Here is an 11880-nt window from a genome sequence, read left to right as displayed (position 1 = left end):
ACTTTTAAAATTTAAAGGTCATGTTTGCCAATAAAGCAGAGATGGGGAAAAACATAATTAAAAGCTTTCTTTTTAAACACTCACCAGTTATATGGTAGCTTTCCATCTCTCTCTAATGATGCAAAATTGACAAAGGTTCCAGCCCCACACTCCCTGTTTCAGGAAGACCATTGAGCACACAGTTACCATCTTAGGATTCGCAATGCTTGCAGTGATGCTGATTCAAGAGAGTACACCAAAAGCTTCTGAGATGTGCTGAGCACTCAGATTTGTTATTAGCTCTGAGTTAATGTGTGAAAAACAAAACTGAAATCCCTTAATATAGTCCTCCAAAACCATTAACCTGAGATTAGGCTTCCTAATAATCTTTAGAAAACCTAAAAAAAAAAGAAAAGGTGGCTAATAAAAAAACTCAAATAAGCCTCATCTATTCAGAATTGGGATTTCTACAGTATGGCACTGAAACCCCTGGTGGCTTCAGTATAAACACAAAAGATTTACCTTTCTATACTAAATATTCCCAATTCCAAGTCCTTTAAGGAAAAGATGTATATTTGTCTCCATTTGACAAACGTGTGGTAATTTTGAGTTCAGAAAACAAATGTGAAAAAGACTGAATTTCCTGAGGAACATCTCAGTGAATTTATCATGAGTTCACTATTTTCTGCTGCAAATGATAAACTGACTCAACTATTTTTCCTTCCTTGATTTAAACAAACAAGTGCTTGCAGCTTCACTGGGTTTACTTTTTAATTTCCTCTTGGGTTTTTTATCTTCTATGGTTAGAAGCAGTGTTGAAGAGAACAAGAAACAGCTTTAGGCTGTCTGCACAGTAATTCAATAGAGAAGAAAATTAATTTAGATGGTATTTTCCCAGAGCAAATCATATATAAAAGGAACCAGCCACATAATATTCCCTGAAAGAAATGGCCTTAAAATCTATGTGATGTGGTCATCTGTTTCATGGAATATATAGCCAAGACATGATACATAAAATGTAGACTTTGCTAGGTAATCAAGTCAAAGATTTTATACACAAGGCTTTTATATGAAACAATTACAATTTGCTAGAAGAGTAAATGAATATAAGGTATACAGCATAGATTATAAAAGGATGAAGACTCCAGGAACCTTCTAGACCCAGCAGATAAGCCACATACAGTGTGTTTGGAGTGTTCTCCACTGTTTTCCTACTCTATAATGTAACTTACACAAAACTGAACTCTTACAGGTGAGATATCCAAGGAAAATTGAATGTCTGTGTTCAGGTATAAAGGATTGGTGCATACATCTGAAGGAACAGGTTCTGTAAAAAAAAGTTTTACTTGTGCAAGATAATTTTTTCCTTTATCTGTACAAAAGAACAAATGGGAATAGTTAATGCTATAGGTGAACAGAAGGACTTGAGATCTTTCCTGGGTTTGTAGATCTCAGTTTTTGCATTCTGACTGCATGGAAGGATGAGATCTAGGTAAGATAGTCTTCTTTGTGCCATGCTGCTGTTCCCATAGGATGGAATCCCATATGAATGGAGAATTTGGGCAGACAAATGGATGTAGGCTGTCAAATGTTCTAGGGACAGACTGTCAAGGCCCTGAGTGCACCTTTCCTCATCCTGGTGGTTTGGCTAACAGGGTTGAGGCCTTGCATGGCGCCTGAAATGGAGAATCTTCGACCTGATGAAATGGAATAACCATCTTATCTGTTGATACAGAAAACCCCTGTTCAAAACCAAATGAAAGATTTGCAAATCATTTTGATGTTCTAATCATGCCAAGATGCCTCAAACCTAAATAATCCTTTAAGTTCCTGACACAACCCTTCTGTATTAAGTGAATGCCCTTCTTATTTACCCAATTCAGCAAAGTTAAAATCAGACAAACATTCAGGCTGATAGCTCAGGTCCAGAATGAAGGTAAATAGAAGATATGATATTTCTAAACATCAGCAAGACCAATCCTGTGAAGGAATCACAAGCTTTTCAAGTATTAACCAAGTATAAAAACATCCCAAGTTATAGCTACTGGCATAATGTGCTGTTGCATTCTGATAATTTTGAAATTAACATAAATCTGGACTCACCTGGCCATTTGTAGATGTTTCCTCCTAAGCACAACAAGGGTCACCAGCAGCAGTCCAATGAGAAGGACACTTAGAATGGCTAACACAGAGATTACCACTATGTTGGGATTCATCTCAGTAACTGCATATACAAACAACGGGATCTTGGTTATTTGATTCAGAGGAACTAAGTTCCCTTAGCCCTACCCATAGTGTTATATTTATGAATTGTTCAGCCTAGAGTTTTACAGAGAGGAAAATATACTACTAGACATAAAAGGATGTTTTGACTAGTTATTGCTCTTACAACATTTCCACAGGGAAATGACTTCACTGTGGCATTTTGTGTCCTGATGTTTTTATTTCTTTTTCCTTAACTGCCATACTTAATAAAAGAGAAAAATGGACAAGGAAATACAAAATACAGATATTCTTCATTGTCTATGTCTCCAAAGCACACTTCCAACTCTGAAGGTGTTCTTCAGCAATAGTCAGTACCTTTCTCTGATCCAATAGCAAAATAACAGGCAGAGGCTCTGTTAACGTATTGGGTTGAAGTAGATTGAATGACATCGTCAAATAAATTTTAACAGTATATTCTGTTTTAACTAAGAGCTCAAAACAACACTCAATAACAAAATCTTGATTTATTTTTGTTCCATATTACATTTATCAGTATTACTAGCATAAGAGCATTATGTAATGAGCATTCTGCTCATTACATAAGAAAACCTGTCTGCTCTACTTGCTCAAAATAACTTTACATCCAGAGAAGCATTTTTAGAATAGAAATCACAGAGCTAAAAGTCACTGAGCTTAATTTCAGGCATTGAATTCCACGATGGAGTAGTGTATGATGTACAGGACACATGACTAAAGCTACGACTTATGCTAACTAAGCAGTGATCACGTTGATCATTATGAATGGCAGAGTTTAAATAAAAATCCATTGTTCTGGACAATCCAACACTGATTTTCTTTCTTCAGAGCCAGTACAATGCTAGACTTGATGGCAAGCCCAGATAGCCTCCAGTGGGAGTTATCCCTCTGGCATGTGATGGTTCAGGATATCCCATTCTCTCTTCATTGCTCTCACTCTGTCTTCACTTCCTCATTGAAATTGAAGAGATTTTTCTCCTTAGGAGCTCATCAGTGTGATTTTCCTTGTTTCATTTGGGATTGGCTGACAAGATGGTTTTTTTTTCCATACATGTCATCAGGCAATGCACTGATGTTCAGCCTTGAAACTATAAACCAGGTCTCTAATTTCTAAAAGCCAATAGAGAACTGAGCCACTAGTTTGCAACTTAGCAATCAAAACCCCATCAAGGTTTTAATAAAAACTTTTAAAAGTTACTTCCCCATCCCTACTACATCTGGCATCTCTTCCACGACACAAACAATGTTTGGATGCCAGCATTGCTGAGACCAGCTTTAGAAAGCAAGAAGAAACAGATGCTGCAGCTGGAGGACAAAGTAGAAAGGGAAGTGTTGCTTACCCATGGTGGAAACCGCAATGAAAGTGGGAACACTGGGGCTATTGTGGCTGAAGGTGGTCACGCTGCAGTTGTAGGAAGTGGCAGGAGTTAGGCTGGAAATAGTCACTACGTGTGAAGAGACAGTGACAGGTTCCTATAGACATGGAGAAAAACACACAGTAGTTTGTGTCTCCCATAAATGCAAGAACACAAATCATTGTTCTGCTCTCCTCCCACTTATTTGAAATGATAAAGTTAGATTTGGTGATAAAAGCAGTGCTTTGAAATGTAGGGACAGTAACCATGACCTGCCCTCAAACATAGGCATCTAGTCTGGCAGAAGAGGGGAGAGCAACAGGGGTGAAAACAGCAGTGGGAACAGCCCAGAGCACCTCAGGGAGCTCAGAACCCCTTGGGGTGGGCAGGAGAGTGCTTTGTAGTGGTTTGGCCAGGCACACTCACAGTGGGGAAAGTGCTGCATCCCCTGGAACATTCCCAGAGGTAGGTAGAAGCTCTCAAGCTCGTTACTAAGCCACACAAGTAGGAGGAAAACAGTTATTTTTTATATAATAACTTTATGCAGTATTTTAATTTCTATGTCCCTAGTTTTATAAATGCTGGTCTGGAAAAAAAAAAAACAAATACCATGTATGGACTGATTTAAAGATAGAGGTCTTTATGGTTCTGAAAACTATACTTACTGAGAGTAAGCACTGAGAGTACTTTTCTGTACTCCAGCAGAGCTAAGGGTGGTTTGCAGATGCAGTAACAGGAAACTGAGTGCACAGAGTGCAATGCAGCAAACCCTGAGCACTGGATATTTTCAGTGGCTCATTATCAGCCAGGGGTTCCTTCTATATGATAAAGGGTTCTTCTTGCAATGCAATTCTGATTTACATTACACGGATGAAATCACATATACATGAATGTAAGGTAGGAGGGTTGTATTCCCTCAGCTGAAAGCAGGGGACATGTTTTGGACTTGGTATGATATTTTTTTTTTCCATTTTCCCCTCTGGAAAGAATTAAGTAAGTCAAACAAAAACCCAAGATGTTCAAACACGGAAATCTGTTGCTAGTTTAAAAATGGAGGAAAGTGACAAAAATATTCATGCAATTACCATGGAAAATCACAAATAAAGGATTTTCACCGGTCTAAAGAGAAAGCATCCATTTTTAAGGTTTAAAAAGGAGTCCTTCCCCTTTTGTCACAGAGACAGAAAAGACAGTGATGAATCTAACGAGAAGTGAACTGCTAATCTCTGTGCATTTCCCACTGCCAGATGTTCGTGTCAACAAATGAGAAACCACTGAAGTTCCTGCCAAACGGAGCAGTCTTTTCCTGACGTTCTTAAAACATAATTGCTCAGCACTGAAGCCGCAAATCCTGTGGTACCTTTCTTGTCTAATCACATCATTATTTTGAATCTCTGCTAAGTAGATAATGACTTCATGATCTCTGTCTATTCACCGTGAAAAGAACAGGAATCTAAAATTGGAATCCAAACTATCCAAAAGATTCAAGTGCATCTGAACATTTTCTCCTTTAGTCAATGCCTTTCTTAACTTAAAATATTAAATATTAAGCAATACTGAGTTAAAGAGGGTGTATATATTTTTTGGGATAATTATAGGTCCGTGTGGGTTATTTTTTTTTTTTTCCTGAATAACTCCCCATTCTGGGAAAGTCCAGATGACAGTGTTTCATAGCACGCAATCACAGTGATTCACTAAGCCGTCAGCTAAGCCACAAGTAATCCTCATGCACAATGTTGAATAGCAAGAAATCAAAACTAATACTGATCCTCCTTTTCACAGAACAGCTTTACCAATCTAACTCAGGTGTTCATGTGTCCAAAGAGCATACGTGTCAACATGGAGAGAAGGAAAAAAAGATTATTTTCTGAAGTTGAATCTGGAAGGAAATGCTGCAAGAAAAAAATGTTTAAGAAGTAGCAACATTTTCCCATAAAGGAAATCTGAATAGCACGTAAGGTCGTACTTAACTTCAGTTAACAGTCCTCAAAACCAGGAGAACAGTAACCCAGTAATAATTAGATACTGTATAAAAGAGCTCAGCCCTGTAGCATCTAAATATGTCTATTTTTCCCATTTCTAATCAAGCTACCTGAAAATTTTCCCATTTCTGCTCACTGACATTCCCTTAGTTTTGTGGCTCTTCATGTTTTGCAGACTATAATAGAGTTCATTTCATGACTAGGCAAGGATTGATACTGCTGCTGTCATGGATGAACATAGCTTCTGCTCAACCAGTAACAATCTCATCAGCAAGATCAGCCAGCCTTAACACTGCAAAATAACAAAATATTTTAGCATTTCAAATGCTTTAGCCGCTCAGCTCTAAAGGCTCTAATTCTGAACCACCCTATCACATTTGGTTGAAAACCCAAACCCTGGACTATAGAGGCAAATGCTAAGCAGTAGACAGTAAATCTGAAAGATGCCAGGCCTAGTCAGTTTTAGAAATGAAAAGTAGAAAACAAAAAGGACCTAACATACCTGGACTTTAATTTCTTGCTTGGATCCAGCTTGCTGGCAGTAGACTTCAAAGAAATCAGCCACTCCTTCTTCCACCCACAGCAGAGTGACAGAGGTCTGAGTCTTGTTGACAGCAAACAGTGACTTTGGAGGTGCTGGTTCTAGTTAAGAGAAAATCTCCTTTTATTAAGCTTATCTCGAAGTCTTTGTACAACCAAGAAGAGGAAGCATCACATAAAAAGAAATGCAGTGTCCAATGCCTTTCTATCACTCATTTCCTTCAGATAGTCTGCCAGCAAAAAGCACCGTCCCTCATGATGATAAGCAACCAATGCAAAATGGGAAGGCAATGAAGTGTCTTAGTTTTTTTTTTCTTTTTTTTTAATTTAAAATGTTCTCTATTTGGGCAGTTGAATAGTCACTTCCTTTTTCACAGACTCTTTTAGGGCAATCAGCATATTGTACTAATAGAAAAATGCTAACAGAATCTCTTTCAGGAAGAGATGTCTGCCCACCTGTTAGCAAAACATTTGCACTGATAAATACTTGCTCTGCAAGGCCTGACCCAGGAGATAATAATGAAGCAGCCCCCCCAAAGTGAGCTCTGTCTAGGTCCACTTAATTGCACCAGAGGAAATATTTAATCATTTGGCAGTTCAAATAAATCTTCTAGTCTGTCTTTTTTCTTCCAGGTTAATATTTAAGGGCAACTGGATCTTCACTCATTTCAGATAGTTCCAGGAGTTTTCTCTTCTCACTGAATGTAAAAGTCCAGATCTCAGAGGCTTTTAATTTATTGTTTTTGTACTTGTTGCTGTTGTGCTGTCTGAGACTCCAGGAGCATTGGGACCACGGGAAGGGTATCTTGAAGGGCAGAGAAAAGCAATCCTGACTAACCAGATACAACAACAATTTGTTCTGTTCTATTCCTTTTACAAATAATTTGTTATTATCACTGCATAGGACGCTGTCACAGAAGCCTGGATATGATGGGTAAGATTCATCACAAAAAAATCCAGCACAAAGGAATTGTTCAGGTGGTTATAGATTTGGAAGAAGTATCTGTTCCCCAGACAATCAGATCAGCGTTCTAAGGTTTGAGGCTATTAAGAGTACACTGGCAATCGGGAAAGAGGTAAGAGAGCAGGGCAGGGACTGAGGCACTTTCACATGGCTGCTTCTGTGTCACGGGGTCTGCAGCATAAACATTGTCCCAGAAAGACATCGGAAAGCATCTTTCTCTTTTAGTTATACCCATGCATCTGCTCCTGGATTTAGAAATACATTCCAACCCTCACTCCAGGTAAAAAATGATCTCAGTGAAAATATGAGTTTCAAATTTTGGCATCATCCCAAGCAAATCTTCCTTTTGCCTCCAGCAAATGGCTCGATTTTTCTGCAAGTGGAAAGTTGCCAGAATGAAGCAAACATTATGGAGGGAAGAACATTTGGCAGGAGTGCTTAAGTGACTGCCAAGTGCTGAGTTGTCTATCACTTAGAATCAGTTCCCACTACTGCTAATTACAACTCCCAGTGCTCCCTCAGAAAAAGAGAGAAGGAGAACCTCTCATAAAATACCCTTACAATTGCCCACTCAAAATGCAAACAGGATAGAGGGAAGCAAACAACCACACAGAAGTCTAGAGGCAATTTGTCTAAACTGAATTGTTTCTGCTTTCTTTTTGTTGACAAAGAGAGCAAGAACAAAATAACCGGGAGAGCTCAACAAGAGTCTGCTGCCCTGCCAATTGCTGTTTTCCCTGTCCATAAGGAAAAACAAGACACAGCGAGGATGCAGGGGGTGTAACATTAATAACACATGGCATTTATAGACCTGCATGGAAGATAAAGCTTGCTGATATTTTGAAATATTCCTAAAATATTTGGGTAGTAGTAGCAGGGACATATACTTATCCTCTGCATGGAATGTACACACTTAATTGTGTGCACAGATATACCGTCTTGGGCAGAACAGACGAGGAGACTTGCATAAAGAAGGGAAAATCCATGGAGTTTGTTTCAAGTATTTCCTCTGATGAAAAGACCTGGAAGTACTTAGATTCTTATGGCTGTATTGTTTGCCCCAGCACTGTTTTAGGGATTTGGGTAAAAGAGAGCTATAGAAAAGGACAAGTAGATAATGACTTCTAAAAGATCTCTAATTCATTATAAATTACGAAAACCTTTAATATCACTCTTTTCACTGTCACTCAGAAAAGATATATTATGTGTATAGAGAAGATAATCCAGTTTGAAATTACCGGCTCTCCTAACCCACCTTCACAGTGGAGTTAATGCCCATAAAAGCAGTTAGGCATGCTTCAACATTTCACAGCTTTAGGCACCAAGGACTCAATAATTTCATGTGCATGCAAAAATGAAGTGAATCTCTTGAGGCACAGCAATGTACTGTTCAGTTTTCTTCAGAGTTGAAGGAAGATATCTTTTTGTTTTGTTTTGTTTCTTTGTGTAGGTTACACACATTTCTTTTAGAATGATGCAGTGCTCCTCAGCCATGAATTTGATTTTATTTTTATTTGATTTTATTTTTTTTGTGTGTGTGTAAAGAATACTCTCACTGATCTGTATTTAAAGATGGATGTTGGTGTTGGAGAAGTTGAGGGAGTGAGGAAACGTGGAGGGACGACCCGCCCCTAGAGGTGTTCGAGGCCAGGTTGTATGGGGCCCTGGGCAGCCTGATCTAGTATTAAATATGGAGGTTGGTGGCCCTGCTTGTGGCAAGGGGGTTGGAGCTTGATGATCTTTGAGATCCCTTCCAACTGAAGCTATTCTATGATTCTACAAAGTCATACCAGGTGGCAGAATGCAGACTGGGAAACAGGCAAGACCAAGATTTGCTCTGTACTGAAAATTTCAGCTGGGCAATTCGAGTTCCTGTTTCCAAAACCTGTGTGTGTTCAAGAATTTAGTAAAATACAGAGTAGAGTTTTACTCCCAGAGAGACAGTAAACAGTTTACACTCCATTTGCAGTCAGATTCTGCTATTCTTGCTCTTCTGGAGTAATACTATTTAGGGAATAGTGTCACATATGTGAATGGGACAATCTTCACAGCAAGGAGAAAAAAAAATTGCAGCTTTCCAAGAGAAATGTGATCACAGGTACACAACTCTGAAATGAGGAAGATGACAAATCTGCTGACAGAGTGAATTCTGCATTTTAATGAGTGGAATGGGTTCTCAGCTTGCAAAGAAGCACACAATTCTTACCCAATTTCACAAGCTGGGGCAGGGAAGTATTGCTGCCTCTTTCAGTACAAGCAGTTACTGAAAGGTTGTAAATGTCCCCCGGAGGCAAGCTCAACACTGCAGTCATCACACTGCGTGTTACCTACAATAATTAAAGACAAAAATTCTTAAGTACAACCCAAACCAGATATTCTTCTTCTAAAATTAATCTGGTTGCTTAACGTACTACAAAGAGAGCTCTGCACATCACAGCAAATTTGCTCTGCACACTCTAAACTTATTACATGACCCAGCACTGACTGGAGTTGCCTACAGATTCGAAACAAGATATGATCCAAATCCAAGCTAGGGTTTAACAGACTGCGAATAACTTCTTCCTATTATTATGGGAGCGAGTTAGTTCCTTATTTCTCCAGGGCCACAGAGAAGGGTACAGGACTCAGACACTGCAACAGGCTGTTTTCAGAGGATTTGTAGGCTAACTAGTAATGGTGCATTCAGGAATCTCAAGCTGCTTTCCATGGACACTTAATTTTCAGCTGAAATTTTCAGATCCAAGAGAGATGAACAGTTCTGAATGCAGACTAACAGTGACTAACATTAGTTTTTCCACTCATTTAAAAACTGACCAACTTCTCCAGAGTCTTCAGAAATACAAAAAGAGCAGGAAGAAGTCATCATTACCTGATTCTATTATCTATCAATTTTAATAATCCCACAAGAAAAGCATTCACATTAAAAATCTTTACCACAACGAATCATGTAAAGAGATAATCATATAGTATCATTTTCAAAGGAAACTATTTCTGAAAGTGACTAACGCAGCTTAGCAGAAAAAATACACCCCTAAGCCTGAAAGCATGATGCACCCATATTTACAAATATAAGCAGTACCATAAAATTCAGTCATAAATAGCTTATTCTAGGTATTCCCGTAAAAGTATTTGCTGGGTACTCTTGTTCTGAAAATAATATAAAGAAAAATATCCCTTAAGATGGCTTTGAAGTTACATTTGCGTGTATTCTGTGCTGTAGATACTCTCTATTTTTAATCCTCTGTTTAGTGGAAAAATTACATATTCCATGTTCATTTCCATTTAATCTTGTATTCAATGCTTATTTTATATTTATTAAATCCAATAATTTTGTATTCGAGTATGCTTTATCTAAAATTGTTGCATAGAAGTCAGAATTTTCCCTGAAAGAATAACTGTATTATGAGAACACAACTTTTGGAAGGAAAGGACGGGAGGGAAATTTCAGCAATGTTTTTTTCAAATTCAATGGGTAAAATACTTTATCTGTTGGGAAAAAAATAAAACGTGGGATTTTCTTTTTTTGTTCAAAACAAAGATCCAAATATTGGAAGTTCCTACTGCTTATAAATGTCATGTTTTTGAATAGTTCCACTAATCATGTAATTAGATTCATGGTGCAACAAGCTCCAGATGGGTTCATTCTTGCAGCCACTAGGAAACCAATGAATTCTATAATGCTCCGTATAAATTGAAATTAAAAATTGCTTATGAATTTGCACTTATGCTGAAAATCCACTTCCAATTCAGCATCTGGTGAATCTTCAGCTGGAGAAAACCTTTCATTTGAAAAAGAGCAGCCACTTTCTACCTGTAAATGATCAAAACATCAATAGCGGTGCTGAAGGTCACAGGCTGCGAGGAGCTACATTGTTGGCAGTATGTGCTCCTGTGCAGCAATGCTTTATGTCCAGGGCTGCTCTTGCAGTTCAGGTTAAACATGCATCCTATTACCCTGCTGAAGTGTGGCTTTATTCCATAATTGGAAAACTAAGATTTCTGAGTTTTAACTGATTTTTAAATTAGCTCAAATAGTTGAGGAGAATGTGCCAAGAATCCATCGTAACATCTGGCAAGTTTTCCAGCACTTCTGGGTGAAATCCTTTTCTGATCAGCTTGTGGTACATGAGTCCAATTAGAAAATGGGAAGTGATAGCACCTGGTATAAATGACTTAAAAAAAAATAAAAATCATACAGTAGTGTAATGTAGCTTATTATTGACCAGAAATTGAAAGTAGCATTTCTGTTAACTGAAAAATACTCTACAATTTCTACTGGCTGCAGTTCAGAAGTTCAATAAGCTGTTCCTAAATTCTCACCTAAATTAACAGTATTTTTTGTTGGATTGCAATGGAAGCATTCCACCCACTGTCTGTCTTGACAGCTTGAGTGTTCCAAAGTGCTCACACACAGAAATAACTCTAACTGATTAACCAATGTGCTCAAACACTGCAATACAAAATCATCAATTAAGCAAAAGAATACAAAGAGAATGACACTTTCCCCGGTCATACTTACACTCTTCTTGATTTTTTTCTTTCCTTCCGCAATGACCATCCAATGCAACATCCTGGAATGAGAGAGGTCAGTACCATCTCCTCCATAGGTCCAGGTGACGTACAAAAGGTGATTATAATATTCTATGGAGGTAATCTCAGGTGCCACTGGTGCTGAAGGAATAGGACAAACATATTACAGATGTGCTCTAACACAACTGATTACCAATTGTTCCAATAATAAACTTCTGCCAAGGGATACTACTGGGAAAAGAGTATCATGACCACAGCAGAAATGTATGAGTAAAATCATCTGCGCTTT

The 11880-nt window shown here is 38.2% G+C and overlaps 1 protein-coding gene across 1 annotated transcript in view; it reads right to left on the bottom strand.

Annotated features, from left to right (window-relative positions):
- PTPRO (protein tyrosine phosphatase receptor type O) overlaps window positions 1–11880 on the bottom strand; it is a 156330-nt gene that overhangs the window by 25164 nt on the left and 119286 nt on the right. The window contains 6 exon segments of the mRNA XM_042890023.1: window positions 85–153; window positions 2083–2203; window positions 3561–3693; window positions 6060–6199; window positions 9268–9388; window positions 11581–11732. Coding sequence (XP_042745957.1) covers window positions 85–153; window positions 2083–2203; window positions 3561–3693; window positions 6060–6199; window positions 9268–9388; window positions 11581–11732 — 736 coding nt within the window.

The sequence above is a fragment of the Lagopus leucura genome, unplaced genomic scaffold (genome assembly GCF_019238085.1).
Source record: "Lagopus leucura isolate 7727_CA_CO unplaced genomic scaffold, USGS_WTPT01 Super-Scaffold_100159, whole genome shotgun sequence".
Lineage (NCBI taxonomy): Eukaryota > Metazoa > Chordata > Aves > Galliformes > Phasianidae > Lagopus > Lagopus leucura.
Note: the sequence above shows the minus strand (reverse complement) of the source record. Positions and strands in the feature narration are given on the sequence as shown.